The sequence below is a fragment of the Thamnophis elegans genome, chromosome 14 (assembly GCF_009769535.1).
Source record: "Thamnophis elegans isolate rThaEle1 chromosome 14, rThaEle1.pri, whole genome shotgun sequence".
NCBI classification, from domain to species: domain Eukaryota; kingdom Metazoa; phylum Chordata; class Lepidosauria; order Squamata; family Colubridae; genus Thamnophis; species Thamnophis elegans.
The window spans coordinates 23040639-23064202 of record NC_045554.1 but is presented as its reverse complement, the minus strand read 5'-3'; the positions used below and the strand labels follow the sequence as shown (position 1 = coordinate 23064202).

At 50.8% G+C, this 23564-nt stretch overlaps 2 protein-coding genes across 3 annotated transcripts in view; both read right to left on the bottom strand.

Moving 5' to 3' along the window:
• MTSS2 (MTSS I-BAR domain containing 2) overlaps positions 1-15699 on the bottom strand; it is a 62519-nt gene extending 46820 nt beyond the window's left edge. The window contains 1 exon segment of the mRNA XM_032230766.1: positions 15505-15699. Coding sequence (XP_032086657.1) covers positions 15505-15573 — 69 coding nt within the window. The 5' untranslated portion in view covers positions 15574-15699.
• Positions 15700-16237: 538 nt separating this feature from the next.
• VAC14 (VAC14 component of PIKFYVE complex) overlaps positions 16238-23564 on the bottom strand; it is a 43612-nt gene continuing 36285 nt past the window's right edge. The window contains exons 15-19 of one of the 2 annotated variants that reach the window (XM_032230764.1): positions 21437-21611; positions 20561-20679; positions 19900-19979; positions 18557-18707; positions 16410-16661 (exon numbers count right to left, since the gene is read on the bottom strand). In XM_032230764.1, coding sequence (XP_032086655.1) covers positions 16496-16661; positions 18557-18707; positions 19900-19979; positions 20561-20679; positions 21437-21611 — 691 coding nt within the window. In that variant the 3' untranslated portion in view covers positions 16410-16495. Of the gene's footprint in view, positions 16662-18556; positions 18708-19899; positions 19980-20560; positions 20680-21436; positions 21612-23564 lie in introns of both variants that reach the window. The other variant, XM_032230763.1, reaches the window with a different exon arrangement.

Genomic DNA, 23564 nt, shown 5'->3' with positions numbered 1-23564 from the left:
ACTCCTTCCCACAAGTCAGAAGCCTCCCCTACACCCCGCCAAAGATCCAGGCCTGCCCCAGCTCTGCTCAGAGCAAACACAAACGGTTGAACACTTTGGTACCTTTGGCCATGCCAGGTGTGGTCTAATCAGTTTGTATTGGAATCAACCAGACACGCAGTGGCCTCTTTAGGACACAAGATGACGCATTATGTCAACCGTCTCCTTGTTTTCCAAAGATGTCGCTACCGCCCTACAGGCTTCTGCTAAACCCAGTGAAGGGGTCTGTGTGTTTGGAGCGCTGCTCTTGGACTTACAGTGAACTGTGGGAACTTTTGGGGGTAAAGTTGGAGCAATAAAAGGGAGTTAAACTTTCCCTCTGGCTGTGTGGCTTTCGTGCCCAGCCCCTGTCTACACAACTAAGACCCGACAAATTACATCCCAGAGTTCTAAAGGAGCTGGCAGATGTCACCTCAGAACCACTGTACCACATCTCTCAAAAATCCTGGAGCACCTGAGATGAGGAGCTGATGTCGCAACGATACGACGTACAATCTCGGAGCTCCGAGATCACAGTGGATACTTTTGCCGCTGGACAGTCCTTTTGGACCTAAACTCTCCCGAAGAGACGGTGACAGGGAAAAGTACGTCTTGCTGATCTCAGGGACATTGCAAAGTCCCTGATTGATCCAAGATAATCTCTTCTTGCTGGTGACAGAAGCGCAGCCATAAGCTGCTGAAGTTGGGACAGCTCCGGAACGGGAAGAAAGCGGAAAGAGAACTGTGTCCATCTGATGAGGAAATTCTATTGTTATAAAAGAGATTGCCCCCCCAAAAAATCAGCGCTAAGTTAAACTTGCAAAGAAAAGAAAAATAAGTGGCAAAATTAAGCTATATTGGATAGTGTGTTATCCTTTTTTTTATGGACAGAAGTTTTGCAAGCATTTCCTACTTTTTAAAGTGAAAATATTGGTTTTCCTACTTCTATTTCTTTTCTTTTTTTTACCTATGGATTAAATCTTTTTCTTTATTTTTATAATATTGATTTGGAGGGATTTTTCTCTTTATTTTGCTCCTTATTTTGTTTCTTTTAAGCCTGGAATATAAAGAAGATATAAAAGGAATATAAAGAGGGTAGTAACATCAGAGGGAAAAGAAGTTGCACTGCCACTTGGAGGTTGGAGACTGAGTCCTGGAAATATTGCTTTCTCTTTTTTCTCTTTGATCATTTTGACTTTGCACTTTAAAGGCTTTAGCTTGTTTATAGAAGACATAAGGAGAAGAGCACAGGTTGTTTATACAGGTGCTCTTTGGATGTCTCTTTGGCAGCTGGAGAGAAGTGAAAGGGGAACAAGTAGATGGAAAACAAATAAAAGAATATCTAAATGGAGAAGAAATCCCGTCAATAACAGAAGATATGAAAAAAATGTTGTCAAAAAAACCCAAAAACCTAGAATTGAAACAGGCGATTCAGAAACAGAAAAATAATAAAATGTCAGGCCCAGATGGATTCCCAGCAGAATGGTACAAAATAATAGATGAATTGAACGAATTGATAGAATCCTTGATGTTGGAGATGTATAATGAGGCACTGATGAAAGCAAAAATACCGGATTCATGGAGGGAAGCACATATTACATTAATATTTAAAGAAGGTGCAGATAAAAAAACAGATTCAAAACTATAGGCCAATCTCGTTGTTAAATGCTGACTATAAAATATTCACAACAATAATAGTGGAAAGATTGAAAAAACTATTAAATGACTATATACATCCAGACCAAAATGGATTTCTCCCAACAAGACAAATCAGGAATAACACTAGAATAATAGCAAATATTTTAGAGTACTATGAGGTGCATCCAGAGAAACAAGTGGCACTTGTCTTTCTGGATGCACAGAAGGCATTTGACAATTTAAATTGGGAATTCATGATACAACAAATTAAGAATATGAAATTAGGGGACCAATTTAAAAGATTAATAGAAATGATATACTCCACACAAAGGGCAAATATATTATTAAATGGGGAAAGTACAGAGACCTTTAAAATAATGAAAGGAGTAAGGCAGGGTTGCCCACTATCACCTCTGCTCTTTATCCTGACGCTTGAAAGTCTTTTAATAAGAATTAGACAAAATTCGGAGATATGAGGAACTAAAATTAAAAAAGAGGAGTATAAAATTCAGGCCTTTGCAGATGATTTGGTATTCATTATAGAAGACCTGCTAGAAACAGGAAATAGCTTAATGCGACAATTAGGAAAATATGGAGAAGTAGCAGGGTTAAAGATTAATAGAGAAAAGACTAAAATGATAACTAAAAATTTGAAGGAAGAAAAAATAAAGAATGAGAAAGAATAATAGAACTGCAAGTGACAAAGAAAGTTAAATATCTTGGAATATGGCTAACTTGGAATATGCTCAACTATAAAAGAAAATAATTATACAAAATTAGTGCAACAAATAAAAAAAGATCTAGAATTATGGGGAAACTACAACTATCATTGTTGGGAAAATAGCAGCGATAAATGTGAATGTATTACCGAGACTATTATACTTATTTCAAACAATCCCCATAAAATTAGGATTTTTTTTTTACTGAATTGAATAAGATTATATTAAGATTTATATGGCAAGGGAAGAAAGCCAGGATAAAGTTGAAAGTTCTATAGGATGACAGAAGCAGAGGTGGTATGGGACTCCCTGACTGGGAGCTTTATTACAAAGCAGCAGCACTAACATGGATCAGGGATTGGATAAATTAAAAAAATAAAAGAATACTAACATTAGAGGGCCACGATTTGCAAACAGGATGGCATTTTTTCCTAAGGGAAGAGGGTAAAAAGAAACAAAAATACTTTCACAGACTATATATTAGAAATGCACTGATTCGGTCTGGAATAAAATTAGAGAAAAACATTACATGAAAATACTGACATGGCTTTCCACTATGGAAGCCATGACACATCCCAATACACTAGATCTATCAAAAAAGGTTAGATATAGTGAAATTTTAGACAGCCAAGGGAATTTGAAAACAAATAGAAAATTTACAAATATTTATTAGAAGTAACGTTAGAAGAAGAAAAAGTTAAAGGTCGCATGATAGCGTGGGCCAAAAACTTTGGTTATAACATAGATCTAGTGGATTAGGAAAGAATTTGGAACACAAATTATAAACTAACATGATCAGCAGCACTTAAAAGAAAATATGTACAAAATGTTTCATTGTTGGCATTTACCACCAACAAGATTGGCTAAAATGTACCCAAACATGAAGCCGACCTACTGGAAATATAAAAAAGTATAAGGGACTTTTTATCACATATAGTGGACCTGCCCAGAAACACAAAAATATTGGACAAAAATTTGGAAATGGGTGCAAGAAATTACAGGAGAACAGATAAAATACAAACCCGAAATCTTTCTGCTGGGAATAATCAAAGGGAAATATACAAAGAAAATTAAGTATGTATTAACACATCTACTAACTACAGCTAGAATGGCATTTGCCAAATGCTGGAAACAAAATAATACCCCCTGAGACGAATTAGTGATAAAAAAACACCTTTGGATTGTGCAGAAAAATTAACACTGAAATTAAAAGATAGAGTTGGAATATTATGAAATTTGGAACAATTGGTACAAATGGCTGCAAAACAAGAATAAAATACTTTTGGCAGCCTGAACCTCCGGCAAATACAACTCCGGATGCAGACTCCATTTGCTGTGGTCTCGTTGACCAGCTCAGCCAGTCACTTACTGGTTGTCCACCCCGGTGATGTGTTGCGCTTGAATGGAATGCAGGTGTCTCTCTGCCCAGGTGCCGAGCACCATTGCCTCGGGTCACAATGCCTTCGAGAGTGTGCCTCCCTGGCAGTTGATATGGGCCTTCACCGTGACATTGTCGGTCAGGACCAGGATGTGTTGACCTTCGACACTGTCCTTAAAATGTTGTAGTGCCAGATGGACCATCTGAAGCTCCAGCCAGTTGATGTTGTGCTGTAGGTCGGTCCAGGACCACCGACCCTGTGCCAGTTGTGATCCGAGAAGTGCCCTCCAGCCAAACAAACTGGTGTCTGGCGTCAGGGCGAGACGCTCCGGCTCCTTGGGAGTCCTCCTGGACCCACAGCTGACTTTTGAACATCATTTGTCAGCTGTGACCAGGGGGGCATTTGCCCAGGTTCGCCTGGTGCACTAGTTGCGTCCCTACCTGAACCGGGAGGCTCTCACAACAGTCACTTGTGCCCTTGTGACCTCTAGGCTGGAGTACTGCAATGTGCTCTACATGGGGCTGCCCTTGAAGAGTACTCGGCGACTTCAGCTGGTCCAGAATGCAGCCGCACGAGCGATCGTGGGTGCACCTCGTTTCACCCACGTAACACCTATCCTCCGCGAGCTGCACTGGCTGCCTGTTGATCTCCGGGTGCGCTTCAAGGTGCTAGTTGTCACCTACAAAGCCCTTCATGGTATTGGATCTGGGTACTTGAGAGACCGCCTACTGCCAATTACCTCCACTAGGCCAATAAGATCCCATAGATTAGGCCTCCTCCGAATTCCATCAGCCGGTCTATGTCGACTGGCAACTACCCGGAGGAGAGCCTTCTCAGTGGCTGCTCCGACCCTCTGGAACGAACTCCCCGTGGAGATTCGTACCCTCACCACCCTTCAGGCCTTCCACGTAGCCCTTAAAACCTGGCTGTCCCGACAGGCCTGGGGCTAAAGACTTCAACCCCACCCGAATAGTATGACTGTTGCACTTTTTAACGATGTATTGTCTTCATGTATGTAACTTGTTTTGTCCTTCCCTCCCCCTGAATTGTGAGCCGCCCTGAGTCCCCTCAGGGAAAAGGGCGGCATACAAATAAAGTAAAATCCTAAAAAAAAAAAAAAAATCCTAAATCCTTGAACTCACAGTCCTTTTTCAGCACCAGTGACAGACACCACTTGAGGGAAAGCAGTACCCGTGGTGTCACTGAGACTTTGGAGACGGAATTGCTGGTGTTGTCCCTCTGATATGGCAGGAGCTGCCATTGCAGGGTCCTGGCATGCAGACGTGCCCACAGGCACCACATCAATGAAAGAGATGAACTTCCCCAGCAAGCTGGAAAGAATTGCTATGGGGACATAATGATCTCTGTGAATCTGTTTGACTAACAGATTCTAAACTCCTCTTGCGGTCTGGTGAGAGGAAAACCATGCCCTTACGGGAATCTATCACTGCCCCCAGGTGGAGAATCCTTGTGGAAAGGACGAGGCTACTCTTCTCAAAGTTAACTGAGAATCCCAATTCCTGTAGAGTGTCTGCCACTAGGCGGATATCTGCTTGTGTTTGGCTGGATGACGCTGCCTGGACCAGTATATCAACCAGGTAGCACTGGATCCTAACCAGCCTCTCTTGGAGGTGGGTGGCTACCACTGCCAATACCTTTGTAAAGGTTCTGGGGGGCTGAGCCCAGTCCAAATGGTTGCGCCCTGTACTGGTAATGCACTCCTAAATAACAGAACTGGAGAAACCTCCGATGCTCCAGAAAAATGGGAATGTGCAAGTATGGCAACCACCTCCTCCCTGAAAGGACCGCTTGCCCTAGAGTTGAAACCGAGGCCTATCCCTCGGGTAATGCCTCTCTGGCTGCCTCTCTGCCCTGGTGGAGAAATACATGCTTTGCTGTGTATCATGGTTAGGTTGGTGAAAAGAGCTCTTGCAGTAATATGGCATAGATCTTTAAACCTTTTTCTTGTTTTTATCCTCGACTAGAATTGCGTTCAGAGAAGCTCCAAACAGCGATCCTCCCGCATATTCTGCCGACGCCAGTCTCCACTTCGACTTGTCAGCTTGCCAGCTCCACAGCCACTGGAGACACTGAGAAGCGACCGAGGAAGACATCGCTTGGGATGCATACTTCATCACGTTCAACACTGCATCGGCCAAGAACTGAGATACCGCCACCAGTTTATTCAAGTCTTGATGCAAACATGCATCTTCAGGCGGGATATACTCTGGAATGCTGTGCAGTTGAAGAATGACGCCGAGGTCGCTGCCTTCAGAGCCCAGGCTGCAGATTGGAAGATCTTCCGGAGTGTCAGCTCCACCTTCTTATCATCGGTTTTTAGATTATCTGCCACATCACCAAACACCAAAGAGGAGGGTGAAGTGAGTGCCAGCACTGGGGGATCCACTGTGGGCAATTGCAGTGCCTGTGAAAACCCTGGCTCTATGTTGTAAAACCTTCTATCGTTACTGCTGGGATTTGGGAAGGAATCTGGCTTGGCCCATTGTTTTTTAACCATCTTGGGCAGGAATTTCCTCCTTCTCCACCATAGGCTCTGAAAAAACGCCCTCCTCAGCCTTTGGTCTCTTCCGTGGCCCTGCCCCACCCCCTAACTGTGCAGTAGCCCTCGCTTTGCGCAGAAGCGACTTAAAGACATTGGGTGGGAACAACCCTGAAAACGCTGGGTGGTCAGGGGCCATTGGTTCCTCATTCTCTGACAGATCTAGTTCTCTCTGAACCTGTTCTCCCAGGACCGAGCCCTCGCTCGCTAAGGACGGGGATATCGGTCTACTCACGAGTGGAGCAGATGGGTAGGGCTGGACTAGATTGTCTCTAGATGTCCTGACTGAGCCCCCAGCAACTGGAGCTGGAGACCACTGCTGAATCCCAGCCGCTATTCCATGCGAAATAGCCTGCACGATCAGCCACTGGAAATTCTCAGGTAGGTTCTGCATTTCAAAGGGAAGCAACCTCTGCTCCCCGGTGACCTTGTGTGGGTCAGATTGAGGAGCCAAAATAGGCCTGGCTAGGTCCTGTACAGTGGCTGATGCTCTGCGATGGAATGGATCCCCCTGATAGGACCCTTGGTTGGCAGTTGAGAGTGGGAGTGAAAGGGAAGCCTCCCTAGAATAGCCCGTTTCAACACTATTAGGAATGGCATTCTTCTGGACCTCCCCTGGATGGGGATGGGACAGGGAGCACTGCTCTGGAAGGGCCTTCTCTGTGGCTGCTCCGGCCCTCTGGAACGATCTCCTCGTGGAGATCCGGACCCTCACTACCCTTCCAGCTTTCCGCAAAGCCACTAAGACCTGGCTGTTCCGGCAGGCCTGGGGCTGATGAGTTCCCGGCCCCACTTAATCTGATGTGACTGTTGTGTTGTTTTTAACTTGTTTGTTTGTCTCTTGTTTGTATTCCCCTTCCCCCCCTGCTTGTTAGCCGCCCTGAGTCCCTCGGGATAGGGCAGCATACAAATATAATAAATGAAAATGAATGAAATGAAATGAAATTTCCTGACCTAGCCTACCTCAAAGGGCTGACACAGCTGGAGGCAGCTGTGCAGGTTCTTTCCAGCTGTGTGAAACTGGGGCACCTGCCCATGCTTGGGGGTCCCTCACAGCAACCTATCACCGTTGTCGCCCCTTCCCTTGAACAGCCTCCTGCCAGCTCTATCTTTTCTCCCCTCTTCAGTTTTAGGAAGGCATTAACTGTGGCCGCAGCCCTTGAGGCTTGAGGCCTGGACCTGCTGCTTCCAGGGTGTTGGCCTTGTTCAGTTACGCTGAGATTGGAGTGGTGGCTGTGCTCAGTCGAATGCATTCAGACTGGCAGGCTGCGGAAGGCACCAATGGGCCCTTGAGAGAGAGGGACCTATTTAGCTGAGAGTGTAAAACCAAGAAGTGTCAAGCAAGGCTTTTCTTAACTGGGCTCAGGGGATTGGTGCCTGTTGTAATGGACTGTGACTGTTTCCACTCCTTGCATAATTCAAAAAGCCACTGACATGCTTGCAAGAATGCCCCCCCCCCCGGGAAAGGAATGAAAGCCCCGCCTTGGGTTCTTCCGTTGAATCAAAGGAGAGAACAACTAAGAGCTGCAGCCACTTTCAAGCCCCCTGATTTGGCACACCAAGCGGTGAGGAAGGCCTTAGTCCCCTAAGGGACTAAGTGAAGAATAGAGAGAAACAACCCAAACGGGAGGGAAAAGACAGAGAAGGGGCCCTTTGATACTGAGCTAAGCAAAACTGCAACATGGAGGGGTTGTCAAATCCACAGGGATATATATCATCTCCTAGTCACATCTAATATATTTTCAGGAACTGTGGAGTGCTCCCACCTGAATTTGTGGGGCTGTAATAGGAATGGCCATTGCAGTGGCAGATTGCAACCCGAGGGGCGAGAAGGCTCCATCCGACCTCAGTTGAGAAGACGAGGCCCTGCTGAGTCCACACGCAACCACCCTCCCCTTGAGAGCAAAGGCCAGCGGCTGAGCTTTCGGGTCCCTTCCACAGTCCAAGGAAGAGCACTTGCACGCAAGAACCAAAGCTTCCTGCTGCTGCTGCTGCTGCTCCTCCCCGCAGCCACAGGCTCCAGTGCTCCCTAAACCTAGCAGCTGCCTAAATCTTGCTTACTGGCTGCCTTGCTTTGGAAGACCTGGGCAGGCACTGCCATCCTCAGGTCAACTGCCAGGATACCAAGCAATCCAGGGAAGGCTGTCCACGTCAACACGGCCTGATGGACAATACAGCATTGCAGGAATGTTTACAGCAGGGAGCAGAATAGAAGCACGAGATAAACAGCCGCCACCGAGGGGACACAAGAGTACTCCAACAACACAACCTACGCAATTTTATGGTGTGTTGCTCAGCAAACCTTTCCAAACATATGCTCAAACAGAGACATTCTGCTCCCCCCCCCCAACAATCTGCCACTTGCAAGATAAATATGGGAATATTTTGTGCTGCTCTTGAAGAAGCATCAGCCTAACAAGAAATCTCTTGCCAGACCTGATAGTCACCTTAGACAGGAAATAAAATTTAATCATTTCCATATTTTTCGTATAAGAGGCACCAAGGTTTTGAAGAGGCAAATTTTAAAAAAAGTTTTTGCACTCTGCAAACATCACAAAAACGGCTCGCTTGTCATGAAAACTGGCCCGTTTTTCCCCCCCAAAAAAGGGCACGAATAGCCTTTAGGAGTCTTGTAGATTGCTCCTGGGAGGGGGGCAAAAATGAGCAAACAACGGCTCTTTTTTGCTCATTTCTGCCTTCCCCAGCCCCCAGGAGCTCTCTCAAAGCCTCCTAAAAGCTATGCATGACCATTTTGGTGAAGGAGGTGGAGTTTTGGGATGTGTAATCGAAAATGATGTATTCAGTGTATAAGCACCAAAATTTTCATCCTCTTTTTTGAGGGAAAAATATGTGTCTTATACTCTGATAAATACGGTAAATATATTCAGCTTCTTCTTCTAGGGCAGCCATCTGCAACTACAGGTGGGAGTTATGATGGGGAGAGGGACTGAGACATCTCAGAGTTGGGAGGTTGCACTCTTAAGACTCTAGAGAAGATCTCGAATTTGTGGAATCATGACAGGATTGGAAGGGACTTTGGAGGTCTAGTCCTGCCCAGGCAGGAGACCCGATTCCATCCTAGACAAATGGTTATCCAATCTTTTCTTGAAAACTTCTGGGGATGCAGCACTCACAATTTCTGAAGGGAAGCTGTTCCTTTGATTAATTGTTCTGTGAGGAAATTCCTCATTTCTAGGCTGGATTTTCCTCTGATGAGCTTCCACCCACTGCTTCTTGTCCTGCCCTCAGGAAGGTCATTGCTAGATTCAAAATTTTGGAAGCATAGTCTTCTAATTCTTGTCGATAGGAGAACTTGTCAGTGAGCACCTAGCTCCGTCTAGATGCTATGGCCCTTCCATTCCTGGGTGGCTTCCTTTTCCCTCCTCAGACAGAGGCATCTTTCCTAGACTTGGGCTCCCTCACAAAACGGAGACAGAGAGAGAGATGGATTGTCAACTGGCTTCATGTGTCCCTCCTTGCAATGGGCTGGGAGAATCACTTTGCAAGAGGGGAGGAAGAGCTGCACTCTCCACAGTGGTCTGAATGTCAAGAAAAATCTGAGTCCACGGGAGTGGTGGAAGCTGAGAAAGAGCCTCAGAAGGGATCCTCCTAGTTTTGGGGGGAGTAAAAGGGAGAATCCTCACTCTATGGCCAGCCCTACCTGCACAGTTTCCAAGGCACACCTGCATGTGGCCTCCATATCCATAGATAAATGCTTAAGTCATATATGTTGCTTATGTTGGGAAGAAGCTCTCTGCATTTGTTAAATTTCATTGCCTTTGCAATACCATTAGAGAGGATGATAAAGTCCATTTTAGCAACTGAGGATGAGGTTCCCTCCTTTCATAGGAATCTCACACAATAGTCACTAAGACTATAGGAGAAACTCTCCTCTCTCAGCCTCCACTGTGTTATCCCTTCCTGCCCGTCTTCTAAATATCTAAAAGTAGACTTCCCTGGGAAGTGTCCTCTTCTCCTCTCAGGACAGCAATTCTTACATAATTGGATATAATTCCTACAATGCTAGACTCAGAAGTAGCTCTTGAGGCAGAGAGGCCAATCCCTGCCCTAGGAAAGAATCAAAATTGGAGCACCTCCAGAGTCCAGACAGAGCTTCTTGAGCCCATCCAATAAAGAAAATCCCACCAGTCTTTGGCTATTGATTCCACCATCCATCTATTACTCCAATGTTACATACAGTTTACTTAGAATTCCTGCTATTTTTCAACTCTCTTGAGTAATCTTATCCTTCAAACAGAAAAGCCAAGATGAACAAGAGTTCTATAAATATTGGATATCATTTCCATACCACTTCCAGATTTATGCTTAGTTTCATATATCCCACCTTTTCTTGAAGACATCAGCAAGATTATCTAAATTTGATCACAATTCCCAATGTCTTCTAGCAGGGATTCCTCTGTAATGTGAAGCCAGGCAATCTCCTGGCAGCTGCTAAAAAAAGGTCAAGCCAACTGTCACTCAGGTATCTTCTATAGCGATATCTCCTTTCTCCTCTGGATTGCTCAGGAATTTTGCCTTTTTCCAAGCCAAGAGGCCAGGGAAGCCTGTCCTCCCCATTCCTTTTTCCTTTGCGACATGTGGGCAAAGCACTGAAGCCTCCCTATCAACCGGAGCCTTTGAAGGTCTGGTTTCAGCTAAGCCACATTAAAAGGATCTTCATCACTTAAAAATCTGAACCAAAAGGAAATATTGCAGGCCTAAGTTATGTATTTAGGAACAAAAAGAAAACAGTGACTTGGAAAAAACAGGTGTGAAAAGGATTAAGGCATCTTAAAATAATCAGATGCTGAACATGAGCTAAGGCTATCCATGTATTAGCACAAGAATGCTGCTTTCAAATCTGGGCACTATATTTTAAGAAGAATTTTGATAAACTAGTCAGGAGACTTAAAATCAAGAGCTGAAGGAGATGGGGATATGTGGCTGAAATAGAGATTAAGAGAAGCCTTCAAAAAAAAGCAGAAAGGCTGTCATGTCAAGGATGAAGAGACAAAACTGTTCTATTACTTGGGAGTTCTGGATGAGAATCCACGGGGTGGAGACTGCAAAGAAACAGATGTTGTCTAAAAGGCAGGAAATATCTCTAGAAAAGAAAAAGCTCCTCTTCACTGCAGGACTTGGGCAGAGGCGAGACAGCTGCGTGAAGGGACCAGGACAGTGAGAGGAGCAAAAGCAGGGCCAGAAGCTCTCCTGCCAGGTTCTCAGCCCCACACATGATGCCTCGAAAGGCTGTCACATTGTTGCAATGTGAACTTTTGCCGCATCCAAGAAGAGCTAATGGGTAGAAACTTACTAAAGGAGATCCAAACTGGAAATACTGAAGTTACTGAGAAGTGGCACCACTTGCCCCCGGGGATCATGGGGACTTGAAAGCAAAGGTTGGACACCATTTTTTCTGGGCACCCTGCCTTTAGCAGGAAGTAGGACTAGAAGGCCTCCAAGTCCCTTCCAAACTTAGGATGCTATCAGGTAAGAACTGCCACCAAAATATAGTAAGAATACAAATGTCTGCAAATTGATCCAAGACTTGAAAGCCAAGGACTATTCCCAGATGCCTGGGCCAAGGAAGCCCCAAAGGCACAGGTCGAACAGGTTTCCAAGGAAACCTCATGAAGTCTTGGCCTCCCCTGAGCCAATGGCTGGGCTGGAAGGACCCCGGGGGCCTTGTCTGTCTGCTGAAAATGCTGGTCCACTGACTGGAACGCCTAAACGTCAGCCTGCCCCTGGGCTCCTTCTCTGCCAATCCTCGAGCTGGAGCTGAATGGCCTCCCACATGAGAGTGGGAGGTGAGGATGAACAAGTTAGCACAGATCCTGACCCTGCCCTGAGAGACAGCAGCAGCTGAACAGGATGGACCACAGAGAACCATCTTGGGAGGAGTGGGAACAACAGTCCTCCACCATTAGCAGGAATCCCAAAACAAATTCCTAGAAGCGGCAGCATATCTCTAACCAAATATTCCAGAGGAAAGCTTGTTAGCCTTGAAGTACAAAGCACAATGTTCAGTAAAGACGAATGCACTGGATGTATTAATCCACAAAACCTAATGAAATAACTTTTGACTTTTGAAATGCCATAACATTTTATCATAAAGTCTTCATAAACGGTTTCCCTAAAACTGTGGGGGGGGGGGAATTAATAACTCTCCACACTTTCCCAAACTGAAGGCAGCTCTGAGTGTTCAAATGTTGTTCACCTGATCTACATAAATTAAGATATGCAAATAAGTGGGTATTACTGGTTTCATACTGTGGATTTTTAAAGAGGTAAGCCACCAGGAGTCACCATGTGCCACTCGGGTGGTCATATAGATTTGTTTAATAAAGGAACAAACTATGTGTTGCGAGGTGGCGCAGTGGTTAAATGCAGCACTGCAGGCTACTTCAGCTGACTGCAGTTCTGCAGTTCGGCTGTTCAAATCTCACTGGCTCAGGGTTGACTCAGCCTTCCATCCTTCCGAGGTGGGTAAAATGAGGACCTGGATTGTTGTTGGGGGCAATATTCTGACTCTGTAAATCGCTTAGAGAGGGCTGAAAGCCCTATGAAGCGGTATATAAGTAACTGCTATTGCTATTGCTATTGCTACTTTCACTCTAGAATGTCTCACTCTAGAATGTCTTCTGCTTTGCCCTCTGAGCCTGTCATCATCCATTCAAGAGCAAACCAGCCCCCAAAGTGTTCAGAGCTCCAGATTCGCTTCAGATGTTCTCATCTCTTGCTTAGCAGGCTTTCTTCTACAAGTCCAGACTGGAGCTGCATACGGTTGTTGGCAGAACCACCAAAGACCACGGACTTAAATTTGCATCACCTGCTCAGCTTGTGGGATTTGATCCATTTGGTCCCTTTCCTGTTTAAGCTTCATATAATGTGTCCATTCAGTCATTAAGTGAGGAGGCATGTGGTGGTGGTGGTGGTGTGGTACACAGACAGTCCATGGTTACTCCCTCCAGCAAAAGAAGTGCGGGCAAAACGTCCGGTGAATTCCCTGGTAGAGCCCAAGTGCTGGGAATCCTGGGAGGCTCTCAAGAGCTCAGCCTCAGGACAACAAAACAGTTATGAGGCCTTCTCTGTATTTTCCATGCATAGGTTTTATTTTACTTAGAATCTATCAACAGAAACACAGTCAAAATGTTGATCGATAAAGCAGATTTCACATCTTTAAAATGCTATTTTAAAAAGTGTCTCAGGAAAGACTGGGACTGGGGAAAAACTTCCACGCTGAAAAGCAGCTTAGGGCCATTTTTGTTCCCTTTCTTCCTCTTCTTCATCTCAAGGACCCCCTTTTCAGAGTGGGGGGGGGATTGTAACTTGACCACCTGCAGCCACATTTGAAGACATCACTTTTTGAGAAAGGCACCTTTGTTTGGAGACCAAGTGAGGCCCCTGAGGAGATGCAGAGAAATCCTCTCACCAGTGAACTGGAGCAGCCTTAGAGACCCAAACTGCACTTGTAAATATGCAGCCTGGGCCAAAATTGACCCAGCGTAGCCAGACTCGCAAGGCTGTGGTCAGGCTCCCCAATTACAGCTCATATTGGACAGCAAAAAACCTGGGCCAGCTCACTGGACCTCTTTTTTAGCTTGACCTGTTCTGAGTGATCCAGGGCAGGAAATGCACTGCACCCCACAGTTCCTCCCACTTTGGTGGTGCATCAGGGAAGCCTAGGCCAGAATTTGTTTGTTTTTCACATTTCTGGACCACCCGCCTCCCTCAGAGTAATCCCAGGATGGTCCTGGGCATCCAGTAGAGAACAGCTGGCCAACCCAGGATGAACAGCTGGCCTCTTTCTCTCCTGTGACAGCCCTTCTGAAGGACCAGTCACCCTACTTTGCCTGGTGGAGTGAGTGCCTCATGCGCCCAACACTACCCCCCCCCCCAAAAAGCCTTGTAATTCTCTTCTTGCCCTCCCCCAGGACTTCTGGGATAGAGCACCACTGCTGGCCCTGTGTTTTCCAGAACTCATGAACTATGCTGGATGGAGAGTGAAGAAGTTGGGAAGTCTCAAGGAAGACAGTTTTGGGGCAGGGAAGAGTCGAATTTTAAACCTTAAGCAAAGGTGCCCGTGAAAGAAATACATAGCACCAATTCCTGGAGCAAACAATTGACCAAAATCTCCCCAGCCTGATCTTGCTCTGTGGCTCACTTTCTAGGCTCAAAATCTGGGGTGGGATCAGTTATTTCCCAAGCCTGCCACCTCCCAAGGCTCACCGGATCAAGGCTACCCTGGGAAGCCAACACCCACCTGTGAACCTTTGGTGAGGCTGTTAGATTAGAGTAATAAATGAAATGATTGAAATAAATTCTGGCACAAACTGGATTCCACCCAATGAAGCCTGTGCTGCCCTTTCTGAACCTGAACCAAGGGGCCGATCAAGAGCTCCGCAGCCCCATCCTGCGCTGTGCCGACTGAGCGGGACGAGGGCAGATTTGAACAACATCCTGAGCTGAGGCCCCCTTGCTTCAGGGACGGGCAAGGCCTCGGGGCCCTCGCAGCCTTAAGGCACCGGCGACTGAAACCAAGGGGCCCTGCGGCAGCCCCCCAGTGCCCCCGCGGGTTCTCTGCACCCGGCAGCACGCCTCGCTGGAGGCCGCAGCCCCAAAGCCAAGGCGGTAAATGTCGCGGGAGAGCTCGGCGGAGCCCTTCGCCGGCGCAGGGGCAGAAACGGGGCAAGGCAGCTAGCTTCTCTCGGCCTGGCCACCGGGCAGAATCAGGGCAGCGGCGCCGGGCAGAGGAGGCAGGAGATGCCCTGCGGCGAAGGCTACACTGTAGCCTCACCAGCAAAAGGCCCGGCAGGCGAGCGCGGGACGCGTCTCCGAGCCTGGGGAAGCCGCCCCCAAGAGGCGGCGTCGGGGGCTGGGAGGTGCCGAACATCCCCGCTCCCTGCTGCACCTGTGAAGGGGGGGCGGGCTGCGGCGAGCCGGTCCCCCTTGGTCGGGGCGGCGGGAGAAGAAGGCCCCTTCCGCTGGAGAGCCGCCCCGAGGCCGAGCGCAGGGTGTCCCGGCTCCTTCGGGCAATCGGCCGCCCCCCGCCTACGAGGGGTTCCGTAGCGGGCAGGGTTCTTCGCGAAGGCTGCCCCGCCCCAGGGACCGGCGCCTGCCAGCAAGCTGAGAGCCGGGCCGCCCCTCCGCCTCGCCTTCTGCACGTCCTCAGAGGCTGCCCGCCACTCACCTTCATGTCGTTGACGATGGCCTGGAAAAGGCCGCCCAGCGCCCCGCACTCCTTCTCCGCTGCCTCCATGCCCGCCCGCTCCGTTCCCTTCCGCTGCGCTGCTGCGACGCGCCGGGCGAGGCTCTGCGGCGGCGGCGGCGGCGCGCCCGCTCGGTCACTTCCCGGCCGGGGCGGCTGGCGGCGGGGCCGGCGAGGCGCGAGGGAGGCGGCGGAGGGCCATGGGCTGCGGGGGGCGGGGGCGCCGCTGGGCCGGCAGGGGGCGAGCCCGCGCCTGGGATGCGGGCGGGGGGGGCACACTCTGGTCACGTGGGCGGGGAGGGGCGCCCCCTCCTCCGTCGCGTCTCAGCTGGAGCCCCGGCAACTGGGCCGGCGCGCTCCGTCCGGGCTGCGGAGGCAGAGGCGCCCGAGTGGGAGCCGGCGGGTGCCCATCGCTCTGGCGGAGAGTCGCTGCTGGCGCGCTTAGGGGGCTCCTCTCTGGGACGGCAGGGCCGGATCGGCTGCCGTTTTGCGCCTCCCTCCAACGATTGAACCCCCCCCCCCCAAGGCTCTCCCGCCGGGCTGCCTTGACCGAAAAAGACACCAGCTTGGGCTCCGCCCACTCCCAACCTCGGCCCCACAGGATCCCGGATGGTCCGTTTTCATCCCGCCACCCGCAGGGCCCGCCCGACGTGCAGCAGAGCCGGCCGCGCTAGCGATGCGCCCAACGGAGCCACAAACGGCCAAAGAGCCTCCGGACGTTTCCAGTCCTCTTTATTTCAAATCTCTTCATTTGAGCAACGGGACTCGCGGGCGATGCCGGAACGGCCGCAGGAAGGCCTTTGGGGCCTGGCGGGGGGCGGGGGACACACACGCGGACCAGCGCGCACGGCCAGGCCGCAGCGTCCGGCCTCGGCACTCCGGTGCGGTTGTGCGAAGAAAGGCCGGGCGGGCTGCGCGGCCCCGACCCGGAAAGTCCGTGGGGAGCGAAGTGGACCCGTCCTCGCGAAGACCATCAGAAGGCGGCCGCCCCCCGGCGCTCCGGCGGCTCCCCCGCCCGCACGGCCCGCTGGTGCCGGCCCTGGAGGTGCTTGCCCTGGACCCTCTCGAAGTGCTGCAGCAGCTCCGCGTAGTCGATGGCGGGGGTCTTCCTGGCGGCCTGAGCGGTCTTGGCAGTGTCCCTGTGGAAACGGGGCGGAGGGTCAGTTCAGCTAGGCCAGGCCGCTCGCGGGGGGGGGGGCGGTCGACCCCGGGGCCTCTCCAGGCAATCCTGAGCCCGCTTTTTAAGCGCGGCTGGCAGCTACCCTGCCAGCCCTCCAGCAAGCGGCTGAAAGGTCCCACGAATCGCCCGAGGTGACTGAAGCCAAGCGGGGGCCGCCTCCCAAGTGCAGCACAGACGGGGCCCTGAGGCTCCCGCCTGGCCAGATGCAGCCAGTGCCCACCTCTGAGGGTGGCTGGAAAGGGCAGAGCTGGTGGGGTCTCCGTGGCCCCCTTCCTCATTACAGGCTGGGACTTGCATAGGACGGCAGCACAGCCCCACTGCTAGCCCAGGTCTTTCCTGCCCTTCGGGACCCACATTCAGGATGCGAGTGAAGAGGATTATCCAGGACGAAAGGATCCCTTCCTATCCCAGTACGGGGGTTTGGGATTCTTTCCTTTGGTTTCCCACAAGGCTCAAGCAAATTCTCTGCTGGCCTTCAACACGCTGGACCTGCCTGTCAGCCCTAAGGAAATGGGGGTGACAGGAACCCCCATAATGTGGTTTAAGAAGAGGCTGGTCTGGGCTGACCATCTGCTCCACAAAGAAAAAGTGGGAGATCTCTTTGCTGCCCCCCTATCCCAACTGAGACGCCTTTCCCCCCTTCTGAGAGCAGGACACGCACACACACAAACACAGTGGCTCCTCTGCTTCTGGCCCATTAGGGACAGGGTGGCTGCAATGTGCCCTATGAGGGCTGGACTAGATGACCCTCTGCTCCAACCAATAGAATTGGTTCTTTTAGGACAAATGGACATTCTGGAAGGCTCAAAAATCCTCTTCCAATTCTCCAGGGCTCATATGCCTACTCCCACATGCTGTCCTACCCTCTCACTGGGAAAACCAGGGGTTGGGACCCTGCCCCGAAAGGAAAGGAACAGCTGGTAGCGAGTGGGAACCCCAGGTTTCCAGGCACCCCAAGGCCCAGGCAGTAGAGAAGGAAGTCCAGCCCCAAAGAAGAGAAGCCCTCAGGGGGTTGCGATGCTGCTGGAGGTGGGGAGACTCCCCTCCAATCTTTTTTGCGCGATCAACCCAGTCACGGCCCTGGATTGTCAAGGGGGGGGAGGGCTGCACAAGAGGAGCCCCATCCATCTGGCTCAGCAGGAAAAGGACTAGTTCCCAGTTCTGCCTTCGGTGGAGGATCCATGGCCAGCCTGGCTTCTTCCTAGCTTCCCTGGGGAGGGGAGGGAGGGATTCCCAGGGCCCCCTCTGCCACCTGGGGGGATGGTGGTGGCAAATGGCTGCAGCTGCTGCCCTGGGGGTAGTTCCCATGGTAAACCTGCAAGGCAGATTCGCCATCCTGGATGCCAAAGGCCTGAGGAGGGGCTCTCGGGGGTTACCAAACATAGACAAAGCTGGGACCCTCACTCTCACTTCTGCACCCAGGGGAAAAGTCCCAGCTGCCTGCCAGCCCCAAACCAGGAGTCCAAAAAGCAGCCAGGCATTTGCTTGAAACACCCCTGCAGCCGGGACCCTTCGAGGCAGCAGGTGCCAATTTCAAGGGTCCCCGATGGGCCAAGCGCAGCCGTGAATGCCCTCTGCAAAGGCTTACAGGTCACGCGGTCCCCTCAGAGGGGCCAAGGCCTGCAGTGCTTTGCCGCCTCTGCTGAATAAAAGCTGGGCTAGTTTGAACAGGGTTCTCCTTGTGCAAAAGGCACCCCAAAGGGTGAAGGCGGTGCAGCCTTGGAAAGAGCAAGCGGCCAAAGGTGGGCAACGTTGCCCAGCCAGATCTCCCACGTCAACAGGCCGCTTCTGTCCTTTGGGAAGGGGGGAGGGGAGTATTGCGAAGCCAGGGCTTTTCCTCCAGGCGCAACTTACGCGGTTTGCATGAGTTCTGGGTTGGGGACGCACTGCAGCCGGTGGGAGAGGAGCTGGAAGGCGTTGCTCTGGGGCAGGAGCATCAGCAGCCCGTAGAGAGCCTTGAGGAGGAATGGGTTGCTCTTCACGTCCAGCAGCTGCAGGCGGAGATCTGGAAGAAAGGCAAGCGTGGCCCATGCGGTGAGGCTGGCAGAAACAGGAGTGGGTCCCTGAAACCTGGGATCCAGGGACAAGGAGGGATCTGGTGGGGGGGGGGCTACTAAGAAGCTTCTTGGGGGAAACAAAACAGCCCAGGGCCCGGCGGGCTCCAGAGCGTATAAAGGGCAGCAGCCCACCATGGCCGAAGCCCAGGAAGCAGAACAGGCAGCTAGGGAAGAAGCGCATTTGGGGAAGACAGCAAGCAAGAGGAGAAGACCGGGGGTGGGGGGGCAGACCCAGGACAGAGCCCTCCTAGGGAACTCCCTCCTAGTCCAGGTGCAGGAATGTGGTAGTCCTCACTTTAGGACCACTCATTTAATGACAAGCTGGAGTTAAGACAGCCACAGAATAGGTGTTTATAAAGCATTTTTAGCCATCACAAAATGTTGCAGCTACCACAGCTCTGCAGTCACATGACATGATCTGCATGCTTGGCACTTAAATCCCTTTCCCCGGACTGAGCCTGAGGGTGCAGATCAAACCCTTTTCCTGACCAGGAGTCCCTTCCAGAGTGAGTTACTGCAATGCACTCCCCATGGGGCTGCCCTTGAAGACCACGCAGAAACTAGAACTGGTCCAGGATTTTGCAGTGTGCAGAGTTTATGGTGCCCCAGTTTTAGCTCCATTGTACCCATTGCACTGGTTCTCTGAGAAGCCGCTTATTCTCTTCAAAGCCTTGCATGACACTGGATCAGATTAGGTTACCCGTGGGGCTGCCCCCCTCTACAGACAACCGCCTGCCCCATCAGATCAAAGAGGTTCCTAGTTCCCTCTCTTAAAAGCTGCCATGTTCCCCTGGAAGACTTTCCCCCGTGAGGTCTGGCAAGCCTTTCTGCTGTCCCCAAAGCACTCCAGGCCTTGCTTCCACCCACCCACCCCGCCCCCAGTGCCTGTTCAGGGTGAGATTGAGGAGGTGAACTTGCTGTGAGCTGCAAGTGAAAATTTACGGATGGCGCCTGGCTTTGATTTTGTTTTAATACTTGTGGTTTTAACATTTTCTGTTGTACACAGAGATTTTTAATCTATTGCTTTTGGATTGCCCGGTGTTGGTTCAAGATGGGTGCTTATATAAATAAATGAAGACACACAAGCTGCCACAACACAGAATATACTTCAAAGAAGGGTCAGAGAGCAAGGAAACTCACAGGTAAAGATCGGGCACTCGATCAACTGGACCAGCTTGTCAACCTCAATCAGGAAATCAACCGTAACCTCCAGGTCTCCACTGGATCAACAGTCAAGGCATTTAAAGGCCAACAGGCTGCCGGGGAGTTTTGAGGTTCACACAGAGAGGGTCCCACTGCAGGAAAGCCCCCACACACCCCACACCCAGCACAGCTCTTCATGCGTGACCTTCAGAAGGGAGGAGTGCTCCTGAAAGCCCAGCTGAAAATGGCAGCAAACCACCAGGAAGCAGCTTTCAGATTCTGAAGCTCCCCTCATCTGAAGACCACAAGGGTTAAAGAGGCCGTGACAGAGGTTTATTCCCCCAACCTGCATTGCTACGTTTCTGAAACCTTTTGGAATCAGTTGATCTTCTGCCAAATCCCTGAATCCTGGTGCCACCCAGACCTCCAGGTTGGGTGTCTCGCTTCCCTGAATGGCCTCCGGTGGTTCCTCCCCTGGGGGAATGAGGCCCTGGCAAGCAGGGCCTTGTGGGGTAAGAAAAGCAAGGCTCCCTTGGTCCCAAGGATCCCTTCCTTTTGGGTGCTTCTTCGCCTGGAAGCCCTTTCCAGCCCCCATCCAAACGCCGAGCTCCCCTCCCCTCCGAGAGGCATCCTGAGGGAGAGAGCCCTGGAAGGATACAACTTCTGGATGAGGTCGTAGGCGTGCTTGTAATTCTGAGTGAGGAAGCACAGGGAGACGGTGGTGACTGGATTGTGACACCAGGAGCGGTAGAGACAGCAGAAGAGGTTGCGGCTTTCCTGGGGAAACAAAGCAGGGAGGCAAAAAAATCACTTGCAGCTCAATTCTACTTAGTTTTGCATTTTCTGAGTGCTCTGCTCCCAAATGGCTCCACCTGGAAGAAACAGCTTGCAAAACCAAGTACAAAAAGGCAGAGGTTGATTCACACTTCAACACTTCAGTAAACTGATTCTGAAACCCAGTTGAGCTAACGTTTACCTTCAAAACTGTGGAATCTCTAGGAAGGAAAAAGAAGGCAGCCGTCTCTGCCAAGGGCTTAGCCACCTGGTTGGGCGCCTGGCCTGGCCAAAGGACAGCAGCACGGAAGGAGAAGCAGTTGAGGGCAACAGAGAATTTGCGTCTCCCCTCCGAGCCCTGGTCCATGGCAGAGGCTCAGCACCCCCATAGGTGCCCCCTGCAGGGCCTTCTCCTGCCCTATTGGAGAGAAGGACTCAGCAACCTTCTCCAGGAGGTTCCCGGGGCTGAAAGGCTGGGAAACTGGTAGTAAGAGGCTTAGAGGGAAGCCATTTTCACTGCTGACCTCAGCTTAGCTTTGTCCAAAGCTGACTCATTCATGAAGACGACTGCAGCCCAAGAGCAGCTCGTGCCCCCTCCCTCCCTGTAGCTCCACAGCATAATTGTGGGGAGGGGCTCAACAGACTTCTCCATTTAAAGATGGGACGGGGCAGCTAGGAAGCCAAGCTTATCCGAGCAGAGGGCTGGAAGGAAGTCAGGGAGCTCAAATGGGGTAGACAGGAGAGCCTTTCTCCAACCTACCGGGGTCTTCAGATCCTTAAGTTGGTTCCTCAGCTGGAAGAGCTCGGAAGACGTCAGGAGGATGGTGTTGAGGGTGTGGACCATGGTGGAAGCAAAGCGGAGGTCCTCTTCCCGCAGGAGGATGTCTGCCATGGAGTGGAAGATGTTCTCTGCGTTCAAGAGCAAGCAGAGCTGCCTGTGCCAGACCAAGAAACATGGGGCCCAGTTTGAAAGGCTGCAGCGCAGAGGGAGAAGGCCCTGCAGCCCCCGGGACGCCCAAGAGAAGCACAAGGCGGAAGGGCTCCTGTGCACCTGGCAAAGGCTTTTGCTTCTTTTGCTGGGCAATTTCCAACCCTGAGAACCCAAGAATTCCACCGAGGGTCTCCCTTCCTCAGCCTGCCTTGCAGTTCTCCCACCCACCCTCCCCTCCCTGGATGAGTACAAAAGGGAGCAAAGGAAACTGACGTTTCGCCTTGGGGGGGAAAGGACAGGACCTCCAGACCCCCCCTCTTTGCGCCATTAATCGCCTCCCCAGCTCCTCTTGGCCTTGCAGGGGGTGCGCAGCCGCTTCTCAGAAAAAGATGTCAAGGGAGGGAAATGAGGGGTGGGGTTCCTGGATGGCTCACTCCAAGGCCAAACCAGCAGAAGCAACACACCTCCCCTGCCCCCTCCAAGGCTTTTTGCCATGCTCTTACGCTGAGCCTCCCTCTGAACAGCCAGAGCCTTCTTTTGGGGAGGGGGGAATTCCTGGGCTGGTCCCATATCCTGCCCAGCCGGCTGCTCTCCAAAGGCTGAATGGAGGCTCTGCACTCCCCAACCTCGAGGGTAGTGATGAAAGGCATCTCCTCTGTCGGATCTCCCGTCCTTGGCCCAGACCCTCCCCAGAGGCCCCTCTTGCCTTCTGCCCAGGCCCTAATGACAGAGAAGCCCCCCGTCCCTCCTTCAGCAGCATAAAAAGAGATTGGACAGTCATTTGTCTAAAATAGTATAAGGTCTCCTGCTTGAGCCTAGAAGTCTAGAGGTTGTCCTTTCCAACTCTTTTTGTTAATGGCCGATGTCAGACTCAGCTTGAAAACCAAAACATGAGAGCAAGGAACTCCAGAGGAAGAACTATATATCCATAATCCAACACACACTGACCGGAATGGGGCAAAATCATTCAGATGTCTTGCTGGTAGCCTGAACTCTCCTTCCCACCGTCCTTTCTCCCTTCAATTCACCAAATGCTTGAAATCCCCAAAAAGAAATTGGAAACCTGGCCAATCATGAATTCATCCCACTCCCCCCTGGCTTCCTTTCTGGCCTCCTCCTTCCCTCGTGCGGTTGGGTGGAACACTCTATGCCCAAGTGGGAAAAGCAAAGCACCTACAGCACCAGCCTGGAGAAGCACTGGGACTGGCACACAAGCCGCCTCAGATGCCTCCTCCCAGTGCCAATCCAGGGCATGGGGTGGACCTGGCAGAGGAGCCAATGGTACCCAATCTCTTGGACCTCACCTGTGGCTGTTTGAACCACCCAACCAAACCTCCTCAGGTTGTCTCTGGAACCACCACAAAGTTTTCTCTCAGCTACAGTCAAAAACTGGTAGGCAGGAATGCAAACTTTGTTTCTGCTAGGCCTGCTGGAATTACTGCCGTTTCTTCTTTAATATCTTTTTAAAAGATGGGAGGAATCGGAGGCCAAACTCGGTTTAATATTTGATTCTAATTCCTGAGTGTGTTTTAAATTTGCTACCGTTCATTTCCATAAAGAAACCTCTAACTTCTCAGAGTTCATCTCTGGTGACCAAAGGTCCCTCTGAGGGGACCAACTTTTATTTTGGAACCAAGTCAAATTTCATTATGACCAAAGAGCAGTACAGAATAAACAATGGGATCCTGTGATGCCAAGTGGGAGCCCACCTGCTGCGATGCTTCAAAGACTAGGCTAGAAACCAGGAGGTGGAGAGTTCGAGTCCATCCTTAGGTTCAAAGCTGGTTGGGGGTTGCTGGGCTCCCCCTTCGCCTTAGGAGGAAGGAGGCAACAATCACCTCTGGTCTCCGGGGGGGGGGGGAGGAGAAGGGCTGGGCTGGCCCAGGCAGTGGCCCAGAGCAAGACTGACCAAGGGCCACAAACAAAGCGAGGAAAGGCACACAAGCCGCCCTCATAT